This window comes from Astyanax mexicanus, chromosome 18 (assembly GCF_023375975.1).
Source record: "Astyanax mexicanus isolate ESR-SI-001 chromosome 18, AstMex3_surface, whole genome shotgun sequence".
Classification (NCBI taxonomy): domain Eukaryota; kingdom Metazoa; phylum Chordata; class Actinopteri; order Characiformes; family Acestrorhamphidae; genus Astyanax; species Astyanax mexicanus.
This window is the reverse complement of record NC_064425.1, coordinates 38,746,844-38,761,002: the sequence shown is the minus strand read 5'-3', so window position 1 is coordinate 38,761,002 and position 14,159 is coordinate 38,746,844. Positions and strand designations below refer to the sequence as shown.

The window sequence follows — 14,159 nt, the reverse complement described above, 5'->3', positions numbered from 1 at the left end:
ATTATGAAACCCAAAAATCAGTGTATTAGAAAATTAGAATATTATATAAGACCAATTGGTACTTTCTGCAGTGTGGGCAGTGTGCCAAGTCCTGCTGGAAAATAAAATCTGCATCTCCATAAAAGTTGTCAGAAGAGGAAAGCATGAAGTGCTGTAAGATTTTGTGGGAAAACAAAATAAAACACAGTGGATCAACACCAGCAGATGACATGTCTCTCCAAACCATCACTGATCATCAGTAAATTTTACATTCATTTTACATGAAAATTAAGGGAGCAGAGTCTGGAAGAAGAGTGGAGAGACACACAGTCCAAACTGCAGTTCAGTGATGGTTTGGAGAGTCATGTCTGTCATCTGCTGGTGTTGATCCACTGTGTTTTATTATCAGATCGAAAGTCAGTGCAGTTTTGTTTTCCGACAAAATCTTACAGCACTTCATGCTTCCCTCTGCTACTGACAACTTTTATAGAGATGCGGATTTCATTTTGGGTGAAAAACGTTAATTATTATTATTTGATTTTATTTTATTTTTATTCCATTTATACTTAACAAAAACTAATATATTTTAGGTAATATTACAGTGTTTCCTATAGAATTTCTTTAAGCAGTAAATGCACTGGATACTGGATTCCAAAACACAATACAGAGCCAAGAAGTTATAAAAATGTTAGCTTAAAGCTAAAAACAGACAAGAGGCTAACTATAACCACAGAGCAGTGTGAAAACTGAACTTACACAGGGGTCACACTTACCCGGTTTGCCATCAACTCTTTCTGAGTAATCCAGCTCAGAAAAACAGTTACCATTGTGGATAAACCATTCCAGCCCAGTGGAGGCCGGCTGGTAAGTCTGCATCTCATGTTTCAAATTAAAAGCCTTTTGCAGGGTTTTTTAAAAATGCATGGGCCACTACTGGAAAATACAGTACCAATCAAAAGTTTGGACACATTTTTTTCCTTCAATTTTAAATGTAAACTGAAGTTATTCGGGCTATTAAGAAACACATAAGGAATCATGTAGTAACTAAAAAGTGTTAAACTAAAATTCTCTTAAGGTGCTCTTATCTGGGGAGCTGTTAATTAACTTGAGGTTTCTGAGGCTGGTAATTCTGATTAACTTATTCTGTGCAACAGAGGAAGCTCTTGGTCTTCCTTTGTTGGGGTGGTCCTGATGAGAGCCAGGTTCATCATCATGATGTTTTTGATAATCTTTGATGACTGCACTTGAGAATACTTTTTAAAGTTCTTGAAATGTTTCGGATTGACTGACCTTTATTCCTTAAAGTACTTTTTCTTTACTTAGTTGAATATTTTTTGCTTCTCATGATATGGATTAAACTATTATTAAAATAGGGCTATTCACTGTATACCAACTTTAAATACCATATTGCTGCTGGAGGCACCTGCACTTAAAGGGAGTTGGATTTTGGCACAGAAGAGAATTCAGCATAACACCTGGAAAGACAAGTTGCCAAATGGACAGCATCCTACCAACCAATCAGTGTGTAGGGACTATAGGGAGACTCCGCCCATGTAGCTGATGCTGAGAGAATGTAGTAATGTTCTTTACTGTGCTCAGTCAATAAACTGCAGTGTGAAAATGGACAAAACTAACAAACAGATCAAACAAAACTCTGGTAAAAGTAACTTTAGTGTGTTAAAAATCCTCACAGACAGTGGCGCAGGGATTGAACCCACAGGTCCAGGCGACTGGAGCCCTGCGGCACCAATTTGTAATTGTAATTTGCACTGTAATTTTTATAAGTGGAGCAAAGAGAAAAACACAGATCTGGCTGATCTATAAAGAAATAAAAATCAGAGGAGCTTCTATAAACGAGAGAATTACCCCAGAACCCCGTGTACATTTAACCCCAACTTAATAGAGATTTAGAGTATTTTCTCTTAAAATAATAATAATTAAAAAAACGGAGAAACCTACAAGAGCAGCAGAGTAACACTTCATTAAGCAACCCGTGACCAATTTCTCACTAACGCTACAATTTTACCCAATACGACTTCATTATCAAGACCCAAAGAATCACAATCATCATCATCATCCTCACCATCATCACCATTTCCTGGCTTCCTTACAGACTGAAACGAAAGGTTCTCCTGCCAATGCAAATTAGTCCAGGTCAGAGGTCAGGAATCCATACCCCACTCAGCAGGAGCTCCAATTTGCTCAGGCTGCGCCGTGCTAATAACTTTAATGATTATTGTCACTTTCACATTAATGCGCTTGGAGAAAAAAGCTGTGAATTTACTGTCAAACTCAATTTGTCTAAGGATGTGTCAGATCTGATCATACTGGTGGAATAAGAATGAGAGAATTTTTTTATATATAGTGGTATTAAGTTTGGGCACCCCTTATAATTTTCATGATTTTTTTTTTATAAATATTGGTTGTTTTCGGATCAGAATTTTCAGTTAAATATATCATATAGCAGAAGAACACAGTGATACTTGAGAAGTGAAATAAAGTTTATAGGATTTACAGAAAGTGTGCAAAAGAAAAATGACATCAATATTTAGTAGATCCTCCTTTTGCAGAAATAACAGCCTCTAAACTCTTCCTACAGCTTCCAATGAGAGTCTGGCTTCTGGTTGAAGGTATTTTGGATCATTCTTCTGTATAAAAAACAATTAAAACATCTCCAGTTCAGTCAGGTTTGATGGTTTCTGATCATGAACAGCTGCTTTAAATCACACCACAGATTTATAATAATATTCAGGTCTGGGGACTGAGATGATCTGAGATGATCATTCCAGAATGTTGTACTTGTTCCTCTGCACGAATGATTTAGTAGATTTTGAGTAGTAGTGTTTAGTGTTTAGGGTCATTGTCTTGTTGAAGTATTATATAAGTGTATATATATAAGTGTTTTTTTTCCTCCATGCAAAATAAATAACCACCCTCCAAATAACTCAATTTTAGATTCATCAGTCCACAGAACCTTATTCTAAAATGAAGCTGCTTGTTCAAATGTGCTTTAGCTTTAGCATACCTCAAGTGACTCTGTTTGTGGCGTGTGCTCAGAAAAGGCTTCTTCTGCATTACTCTCCCATACAGCCTCTCCTTGTGTAAAGTGCGCTGAATAGTGAATAGTGAACGATGCCCAGTGACTCCATCTGCAGCAAGATGATGTAGGTGTTTTATGTAGGTGTTTGAAGCTCATCTGGAGGTCTGTGGCTGTGTTGACTATGACTGTTCTCTCCATCCTTCTCCTCTGATTATCTGAGATTTTTCTTGCTCTGTTACTTTAGGTCTTAACTAGAACTGTGTCTGTGCTTCTTCCATTTCCTCACTCTGTTCCTCACAGTGGAAACTGCAGCTGAAATCTCTGAGATTTTGAGCTTTTTATATCCTTCCTCTAAACCATGATGTTGAACAATCTTTGTTTTGAATGAACCAGTTTTTGTAGGTAAATAGTCAATGATCTTACCAAACTAATTCTGTGTTCCAGTAATTAGTGTTAAAGGTATTCAAATCAATAAAACGACAAGTGTGCCCAAATTGATTTGCTGAGACGAGATAATAGAAAAACTCATCTTGGTCTTTTAGTTGCTACTGGATAATTAAACAATTAAATAATAGTGGTGTTCTAAAACTTTAAACTTTTGACTGGTAATCTCATAGTAGATACTGAATCTTTCATAATGGATACTTGATGATTCATATATCTACAGGGGTTGGATATTGAAACTGAAACACCTGGTTTTAGAGCACAATAATTTATTGTGGTGACGGACAGTTCTGGTGGAAACAGGAGAGTTGAGGTGTACATTGAATTCTGTCGTGATTTGATCAGCCGTGGTTTTATGTTTTTTGGATCTAATCCGGGTTAGCACCCGAACATCCCTTTCAGACAGCTTCCTCTTACAGCGTCCACAGTTAATCCTGTTGGATGTAGTTCGTCCTTCTTGGTGGTATGCTGACATTACCCTGGATACCGTGGCTCTTGATGCATCACAAAGACTTGCTGTCTTGGTCACAGATGCTCCAGCAAGACGTGCACCAACAATTTGTCCTCTTTTGAACTCTGGTATGTCACCCATAATGTTGTGTGCATTGCAATATTTTGAGCAGAACTGTGCTCTTACCCTGCTAATTGAACCTTCACACTCTGCTCTTACTGGTGCAATGTGCAATTAATGAAGATTGGCCACCAGGCTGCTCCAATTTAGACATGAAACCTCCCACACTAAAATGACAGGGGTTTCAGTTTCATTGCCCAACCCCATGTATATTTATAACCTAACGAGCTTAAATAAAAAAGGGAAAAAATTAGGGTGGTACCCACTTTACATTTTCCAGAACCTTCAATTCATATATCAGTAGTTCTCTACAGTTATTCAATATTTATGATAGAGCACCAATACGGTTTCATTAAAAGCTATACAAGTTTTTTTGTTAAAACTAGTAATTACCTTATTTTTCGCACTATAAGGCACACCGGATTACAAGGCACATTTTAAGAGACACTGTAAGGAACTTGTAATTCAGCAGGTCTTGCTGCTGGGTGGTGGTGGGGTGTAGCTAACTAAATTGAAGTGAAGAGGCTAAGTAAACAAAACTGTAATAAAAAATGACTTTCTTTTAAAGCCAAACAAGTGCTGAATGTTAATCTACACAGATTTCTCTAATGAAAATTGTTCATTTGGGTGAGTAAAGCACTTTAGTTTATTTACAGTAAGCTTCTCCAGCACTTATCAGCCACTAGCGGCTATCCGCTAAGCGGCTGATAATATTCACCTTTGAACAAAAAAAGAGCTAGGGCGGTTAGCGGCTAATGCTTATGCTGCTCCAGCAGTGCTAGCCAGGGTTACCAGCAGGCTACAGGCCAATAATACTCACCTCTGAATGGGGAGATAGCGGTTAGCGGCTAAGGCTACTCCAGCCCCGGTGCTGGAGAACTGAACTGAAACTCCTGTAAAACGCTGTACTTCAGCTTAGTGGCTTTACTGTTTCTTAGTTCCTGACTTGTAAAATTCATACATAAGGCATATTGGGCACATTGAGGATTTATGGGAAAATTAAAGGAATTTAAGTATGCCTTATAGTGTGAAAAATACGGTACTAAAAATGTATAAACTACTAGCAGGATGATACTGTAGATACAGTAGGTGTGAGAAACAAAACTGTAAGTCTTTATTATAACTGAAAAGGAAAAAAAACAGCTAAGTCTGCACAGGACTGGCTCTCAGTGAGAGCTCTCAGGTCTGTGAGCAGAGATGAGCTGGTAGTGAAAGAATGATGGGCGCTTAGAGGACAGTGACCTCAGAGCGGAGGAAGAGCAGAGCGTATTAAACTCTGGGGGGGGGGAAGTCTGGAGTCTGTGTGCTTTATTACGGTACTTACAAAGCCTTCAGAGATCTGTACTCTCTGAGCTTTCCTCTGAAACTTTTCCATCTAACTACAGACAGAAACATCTCTTTTCTCCAGTTAAAATAGAGCGATGCCTCCACCCATGGATTCTGGACGTGTATATCCTTTAATCTTCATTTATATCCTTTTGTTTGATAATTATAATTTTTCATTTACCTGTAATCATTAGCAATGAATTGTGCGGACACACCACAGTTTGTATTTTTAGAATCTGCTATTCCACTAGGATCTGTTGTTAGAATATCATGTCCATTTAGAAGAAGCAAGGTCGTCTCATGTTGTGATAGGATGCAAGGACAAGATGTTGACAACTGCAGAAGGAGATAGTACCTGGATGGGAGATAAAGGAACAAGCTATCTGAGTGATTGTGCTAGTAACCTGTAATGTAATGAATTGTAATGTGTAATCAGTAGTGTTATGTTGATACATTTGAATAACCAATCCCAGAGGTGCAAAGTAACTAATTACATTTACTTACATTACTGTTAAGTTAACCCTGTTGGATGTGGTTGGTCCTTCTTGGTGGTATGCTGACATTACCCTGGATACCGTAGCTCTTAATGCATCACAAAGACTTGCTGTCTTGGTCACAGATGCTCCAGCAAGACGTGCACCAACAATTTGTCCTCTTTTGAACTCTGGTATGTCACCCATAATGTTGTGTGCATTGCAATATTTTGAGCAAAACTGTGCTCTTACCCTGCTAATTGAACCTTCACGCTCTGCTTTTACTGCTGCAATGTGCAATTAATGAAGATTGGCCACCAGGCTGCTCCAATTTAGCCATGAAACCACCCACACTAAAATGACAGGTGTTTCAGTTTCATTTTTCAAACCCCTGTATCTGTAGCTCAATAAAGAATATAGATCTAACTCAGTTTAAAAGGTTAATCATTTATTGTTCCTGGCAACTTATATTTTCTTCTTAGCAGTAAAACCCCATCCTTCTTTATTTTGTGCTTTTTTTGCATTGATTTTCTTTGATGATGAGTGCGTGTACCATAATTATGTTTGATGAGGTTTGATCTCCAAACCATCACTGATCAGTAAATTTTACATTTCATTTGTAAATCAAGGGAGCAGAGTCTGGAGGAAGAGTGGAGAGACACAGTTCAAACTGCTTGAGGTCTAGTGTGAAGTTTCCACCAATCAGTGATGGTTTGGAGAGACATGTCATCTGCTGGTGTTGATCCACTGTGTTTTATTATCAAGTCTAAAGTCAGTGCAGTTTTATTTTCCCACAAAATCTTACAGCACTTCATGCTTCCCTCTGCTGACAACTTTTATAGAGATGCAGATTTCATTTTCCAGCAGGACTTTTGGGTTTTAATTCACCGTAAGCCATGATCAACAATAAACTTCATAAACACTTCAATCAATCTGTGTGTAATACATCTATATAATACATGAATTTCTCATTATAAACTGAATTACTGAAATAAATTAACTTTTTGTAAATCATATTCTAATTTGTTGAAGTGCACTAGTCTCTCTGTGTGTGTGGTTTTTTATGACAGTTTTCATGCATCTTGGCATGTTCTCCTCCACCAGTCTTACACACTGCTTTTGGATAACTTTATGCCTTTACTCCTGGTGCAAATATTCAAGCAGTTCAGCTTGGTTTGATGGATTGTGATCATCCATCTTTCTCTTGATTATATTCCAGAGGCTTTTAATTTGGTAAAATCAAAGATACCTATCATTTTTAAGTGCATTCATTTATATATATATATATATATATATATACACAAATTATGTGGATGTGTAAAATATTAAAGAAATATAATGAGTTTAGTCTCTGCCATCTCTTACAGCTGAGCTTCTGACAGTATGTTTATCCTTTCATAGTTTGTTAGCTAATATTAGCTAACCAGAATTTGGTGATTTATCAAGCAGGCAGAGAGCATGTGAGATGGGTACTAGTGCTGGGTAGTAATTTTACAACTAGCTAATATGAACTGCTTTCAGTCACACCATAGGAACACAGATGGACCACAGCTACTTACTTCTGTGTAAGCAATCAGTGTGACAGAAATATATGACAGAAACTTAAGGATACGTTAGTTGTGTCCTCAAAATTGAGCTCCCAACATCGACTGAATTTCTCAGCTGTACAGAAAGGTTCACTTTGAGTATACGTTACTTAAGGAACTTTTAGGGGTTCCTACTTTCTAATTGGAACCACTTACGTTGCTTTAATGAGTCTTGAAGAATGTTTAAATTGCTTCGAGGAACATTATTTCCTAAAAAGAAACTTGAAGGTTTTTCTTCTGTTTTAACTGAAGTTTCTCAAGGGACTTTTATTTTGCAGTCCACCTCGGTTGCAGCCTAGACTTTGAGACTCAGTGTACATCACGACTGACCCAAAATAACTGATCAGGAGAAATGATGTAATAAATGTGGCAGCTCTGGCTAACCCATGTAGAAAATATACACAGCGCCCCCTCCCTTCAACCCCAGCGGTTCCAAAAAAAGTAGACCACAGAACGGCAAATTAAATTATTAAATTAATCAAATCCATTAATGCAGAGTGATTTACCCTCCCCTTCCCAGACCACAGCAAGAGATCAACGAGAGACATCAAGCAACATCTACTGACATTTTAAGAGAACTTGAGAGAAGAGAATTTTTCCCCTGTAGGTAAGGTGACCAAACATGAGACGGTTTTGTACAATGCAGAGAAAAATAAGACAAAAGGCACGTTAACTTTGGTCCCAACAGTTCTTCTATGCGTGAGGGCAACACTTCACAACGACCACGTCACAGTGAACATCACAACACCCAGCTAGGAGACAAGGTGCGTTCAGATTCAGCTCAAATTCAACTCAGATTCTACTAACAATGTTAGATGGAGCCTCATCATTCCAGAGAGCACAGATCTTTCACTGCTCCACAGCTCAATGCTGGGGGACTTTATCCAGAGCTCAAGACTTGGATTGGTTTGATGTGGGAATTCTGAAATTCCAAATAGGAAACCCCCAAAAGTTGGATTTTCTATTTAGAAAGTTGGAAAAGCATTACAAACACAAAGTTCAAAATCCAAGATGGCTTCCCAGCACACAGCTAAGTCAACTTTAAAACTTTGGTTAAGTGCAAAAGGCCAATTTATACTTCTGCGTTGACCCTACGGCATAGACTATGCGTATTCAGCAATAGTTCAATATGCAGCGGAGCGTGTTTATACCTCTGTGTTGCTCTGCAGTTTAAACCCCAAGGATGGGAATGTGTAGGTGGGAACGCCAGGGTCGGCGGATCAATCATAGCTGCGGCTGTTCGCTTACACAGCAGCGTGTAAGCTACGGCGAATGTTTGACGAAGAAGTATAAATTGTGCTTAACTGGTAACTGGTAATGCTAATCGGTAACCGGTAATTCTAATCTGACACAGTGCTAACAGTGATGACCTGGGACATTAAAAAAAGGGTAATGTACTGTGTTGTGATTAATCGTAAAACATTGGTGAACCATTCTCAAACAAGAATATACAACTGGAACAACAAACTCTGGGGTGCCGCCATTCCCAGCTCTGCCATCCAAGGTACACAACAACATTTATACTCTTCTTGCTCAGGCCTTGCATTAGGCATGACTATCATCCCTAGAGATTCCTATTCTGCTGCCAATGCGTCTCTACAGGAGCTATACGGGTTGTGTTTTTGAGTATTCACAGATCTGTGATAGAAACAGGTGCAGCTGTAATTGAAAACTGATTAGAAGGGGTGTCTAGTCTCTATTTGGCTGAATCTGAACACACCTTGGTCGCACATTTGCAACAGCAACAGTAAGCTTGTCCTCACTACTGCCAAGACACAGCAAATCATGCTTTAAAAATGAAAATCAATTTCCCTTCCCAAAAAAAACAAACCAAACAAAAGCGAGAAAGGTTTGGGAGTGGGATATAATACACTATGCTGCATGTGTAACTTTGTGTAATTGTGTGTGTGTGTGTATAAAGGGTATCCAGCATTGAGTTTGAAACTGTATTTTAAGTGCCAGGTCTAAATCAGAATCCACTACAGCCCTTCCAAAAACACAGAAATGAACAGAACACGTCCAGGCAGGTGGCCGTTTCATCGGACCATGTCACTCATTCGTAAGTGACGCAGAACTAACGAAAGTTTCGCACTCGGTTGAGAGAAGAAAAAAAAAAAAAAGCTTTAAAGCCCTTTCACACAGAGTCAGATTTATTCAGATGGAAAAAAATCCTTTGAAAACAAGCACGTATAATGTCTTTCAATCTGTTTCTGTAACTGACCGACTGCAATGCTGCAGAGGATGTAGGATGCGGTAAAATCAGACTGAACACATGGAAGTTAAAGCAACAGTCGGAGAGATGGCAAAATATTAAAGTAAAAAATTGCACCAATGTAATTCTGCTACTTTTTGCATTCTTGCAAAGCCACATATATTCATTCTGAATAAAAAAAAAATAAAATAAAAAATAAAAAAAACGGGGTGTCCGGTATGTCTCAGAACCTTTATCTGATTTTAACAGCTTTTGTTGGTTACCTTAGCAACCATGGTGTTGCTAATGGCGCCGATACAAAAGCTACTGCAAACATGGAAACACCAAAACATCAAACTCTGTCATCATCTACTGATTTAAGCATCGTTAAACCAAAGAAATACAGATTTAGAACTTAAAAAAGTTAAAAGACAGCAGATCCAGATTTTAATAGTACTTTTCAGCATGCTCAGTGCAATTACACACTCTCACCAAAACTTACAGACTGCCGCTTTAAAGAAAAGATGCCAGTGATTTCTTTACAGTGACCTTATGCAGCTGAACCACACATAACGTTAGCTTCCCTTGCTAATGAGCACTTGTGTGGAGGAGAAAAGTAAAGAGATTTAAAGCAGACAGGAAGCAGAGAAACAGAAAGAGTGGACATTTACGAGAGAAACAGAGATTCTATCCCCGTTTATGATGCACAGTACCAAAACAAATGTCAGACTCTGTGTGAAAGGGCATTTAAAATGCTTCAATACTAACAAAAACCAGAAAAAGTACCACATTTAAAATCCTACAGAACATTCACAGAAAAAAAAAAGAACGTAACGTGCCTACACTTCTACCGCCAGTTCACGAGTATGCAAATTACAAACAGTAGATGACGCTGTTTTGTGTACGTAAGGCACCTTTTTGTCGTGGGGAGAACAGCTGGCCCGACGCACGAATGACGAGGAGGAGCAGGTTGTACAGAGAGGAGACTCTATGAACACTATGCCGTGTGTTAATGATATAGTGATATGGTCTTCAGGAATGACTGATACAACATGGATTTCACTCTATGCTCTGCAGTGGGTGGGGAGTGAAGGGTGCAGCTACAGAGCATGATCTGATGTTCTTCAGATGGTCAGATGTTCAGATGGTGGATTTGGAGAAGGAGACTCTGAGGCGGTGGCCTCTGCCCATGTCGTAGTTGTGGAGGTCGATCAGGGCCTGGATGGCCTCCTCCACTGTGGACATCTGCAGCAGAGCCATCTTACGATCTCTGGAGAAAGGCAGAAAAACAATGTTATGCATTTTATCTAAGGAGCTCCTGCTGCTGTTCCTCACTGTAGGAGTGTCTTTATCCAAGTACAATAGAAAAACATAAATATTAATACAAATTTTAAAAATATAAATATATTAATACTGAAGCTTGAAGGTTAATTTTAATACATACTAAACTGAATTTATTTTTTAAACGGAGAAAGAAGGGAATAGTGGCTGATTTTATTATATATGATACCTTTTGAGAAATATCTCTGAATACATTTATGGAACTATTTAAAATATTTAGTTTTAAATGTTAAGTTATTGGGAAAAGGGGTGGGCAATATGGCCATAACACATCACAATATCACAACACTACACTCTTATGTGGTGTGTGTGTGTGTGTGTGTGTGTGCAGCAACATTAAAAAATTAAAGCGCACTCAAACAACACCAAGCCAAGCCACTTTAGCTGCTTGTAGAGGTGTGCAATATTAACAAAAAACTCAATCATTTCTGACATTTTGAAAATAATATATTGCATTATTCAAAAAATGTGTTTGTAATCGTTATATATTGTACTAACCTGCACTTCTTATAGGTAATAATTGCTTAATAAATATATGGTAACAGAGCGCAAGAAAGAGAGAGAGAGAGAGAGAGAGAGAGAGAGAGAGAGTGAGAGGGTAGGTGAGAGAGAGAGTGAATGAGAGAGAAAATGAGTAAAATTGAGTAAGAGAGAAAGTGAGAGAGTAAGAGAGTGAGAGTAAAAAAATGAGGGAGTAAAAGTGTGTGACAAAGTGAGTGAGAAAAATAGTCAGAGTGAGAGAATAAGTGTGAGAGAGTAAGTGTGAGAGTGAGAGAGAAAGAATGAGGGAGAGTCAGTGAAGGTGAGAGTGAAAGTGTAAGAATGCGAGTAAGAAAGTGAGTGAGTGAGTGAGTGAGTGAGTGAGAGAGAGAGAGAGAGAGTGCACAATATGTAATGTGATTATTGCATATGCATACACTGGGATTACGATTTAATCAATATACTGTGCAGCCCTAATTTACGTATTACCCACAAAAAGCAGCTTAATTCATGACTCAATTTAATAATATTTTACTGAAGTAAAACAAAAATTCATTACAGTAGTGAAGTATAATCGCTTTAAACAATTACACAATTCATAATGTTGAAAAAACTTAACAGTGAGAGTCTTGAGAAACTTACTGAAAGAACTTAAATGCTTTTACTGTGCCTCCAGAGTTGGAGAAGAGGAGTCTCAGGTCCTCCTCGGTCACATCGTCACTGTAAAACACACACAGGCATTCACAATTCACAATTCTCCACATGGCAAGACTCAGGAAGACAGCGGCACTGGAACTGACGGGTATTATAAAAAAAAAAAAAAAAGCTCCACAAATCCTCCTCCATCCACAGCACTACATAATTAACCAAGTTCAGATTTTTAACCTGCGCCCCTGAGCTACAAAAGAGAAACTGGCAATTAATTTTCTAAAAAGGAAAAACCTTGGGAATCCAAAAGCAGATGAAGACAGTAATTCATGCAATTCCTGAAGAGGTACGATCAGAGTGTCAATGCCAAGCCTGCCCAGTCATCTGCTACAAAGGTCACAGTTAACAAAATGTGTTTTTCCTTTTATCCTTCACATTACCTGGCAGATTTCTCTCTGCAGTATTTGTTTATCACTACTGGTTTATCTACCCGCTCTCCGGTACTCACCGGACGTTGGAGAGGTGGAGGGTGGCTGAAGGAGGGAAGATGTTCTGGAAGTTCTTGGAGCCGGGCTTCTTAAAGCGGTGCAGAGGAGAGTTGGTGAAGTCTTTAGTGAGGCCCTGATCATCAAGACCTTCTCTGGGAAGCTGCACTGTCTGGTGCTTTGAAAGGGTCACGCGTATTATCTTCCCGTACATCTTCTGGCCGTTCAGGTGGCTCATAGCTAGAATAAAACAAAAAGAGCATTTATGTTTTTTATTCTTTTAGAAGGGATCCATATTCACAGGTTGTTCAGCTACTGAGAGAGCTACTCTCCTACACCATCTCGCATGACACAGCTCTGTAAAAGCATTTTATCTGAGGAGCTCCTGCTGCTGTTCCTCACTGTAGGAGTGTCTTTATCTAAGTACAATAGAAAAAAAAATATTAATAAAAATATTAAAAATATAAATATATTAATACTGTAGCTTAAAGGATCATTTTAATGCATACTAAATTTACTGAATTTATTTTTTTTAATCGAGAAAGAAGGGAATTGTGGCTGATTTTAAGAATATAATGTAATTTTTATATTAAACTTAAGTCTAAATTGTGCAATAGACCTTTAGAGAAATATCTCTGAATACGTTTATGGAAATATTTAAAATATTTAGTTTTAAATCTACCCGACACCACATGCATTTTTCTTATATCATTATAATAGACAATGCCACTTTAGGAATACTGAATAACTAAACTGCACTATATTGCCAACACTGCTGCATACTCAAATGTGTGTGCTGATTGTTTCTGTATATTTTTATATAATTCTGTATATTTATTATGTTTTCTCTCTTTTTCTGTATATTTGCTTAATAAATATTACCCAATACCTGAGACTCACCACAAGCATTTTAGTGCACAAACAACATGACGAGTTCCTGCGTGTTTCAGCTAGTTCAATTTAAAAGAACTTTTGAAGAATTTTAAAGAACTTTTAAGACTTTTAAGAGCATTTTCTGTAACATTTTAGACCTTATGCGTTTTAGAGATTTAAGACTACTTGACGTTTTTCTTGCATAGTTTGCCGTAAGCGATAACTGGGGGACCATTTACAACCAACTGCGAAAATCTACACTGTAAAAGCAAAGTCTCACTGAAAACTCGTTCCCATGTTTCCAGTACAAGCAGCTGAATTAACTCCAGAGGCATTACTCTGGTGACTGAGGCAGTAAATACATTTAAGGTTTGGAATTTTTTTAAGGTTTTGGAATTAAAACTTTACGACCCAGACTCTAAAACAAACACATTTGGAATTATTTAGTTAGCAAAAACAAACTAGAATGTGTTTTATATTAGCATCTCTTGTTTAGATGACAGTTTTGCACATCTTGGCTGGACTTTCTCAGTCAGTTTTATGAGGTAGAGTCACCTAGAATGTTAAGGCTTCATCAAGAGTTAATTCCTTGAATTTCTTGTCTCTTAATGTGTTTAACTGTTTAAGAGCATCAGTTGTAAAGTTGTGAAGAGGTAGAGTTACAGGTATACAGTAAAAAGCTCTTTGCAGTAGCAAAGACCTTAAAAAAAATGCTATGATGA

General features: G+C 37.9%; 1 protein-coding gene across 2 annotated transcripts in view; it reads right to left on the bottom strand.

Annotated features, from left to right (window-relative positions):
* Positions 1-9,677: 9,677 nt before the first annotated feature.
* The window catches only part of ptbp2b (polypyrimidine tract binding protein 2b), a 28,481-nt gene continuing 23,999 nt past the window's right edge, over positions 9,678-14,159 (bottom strand). For both annotated transcript variants that reach the window (XM_007238860.4, XM_007238861.4), the window contains 3 exons: positions 12,588-12,804; positions 12,074-12,151; positions 9,678-10,880 (listed from right to left, as the gene is read on the bottom strand). In XM_007238860.4, coding sequence (XP_007238922.1) covers positions 10,751-10,880; positions 12,074-12,151; positions 12,588-12,804 — 425 coding nt within the window. In that variant the 3' untranslated portion in view covers positions 9,678-10,750. The remainder of the gene's footprint in view (positions 10,881-12,073; positions 12,152-12,587; positions 12,805-14,159) is intronic.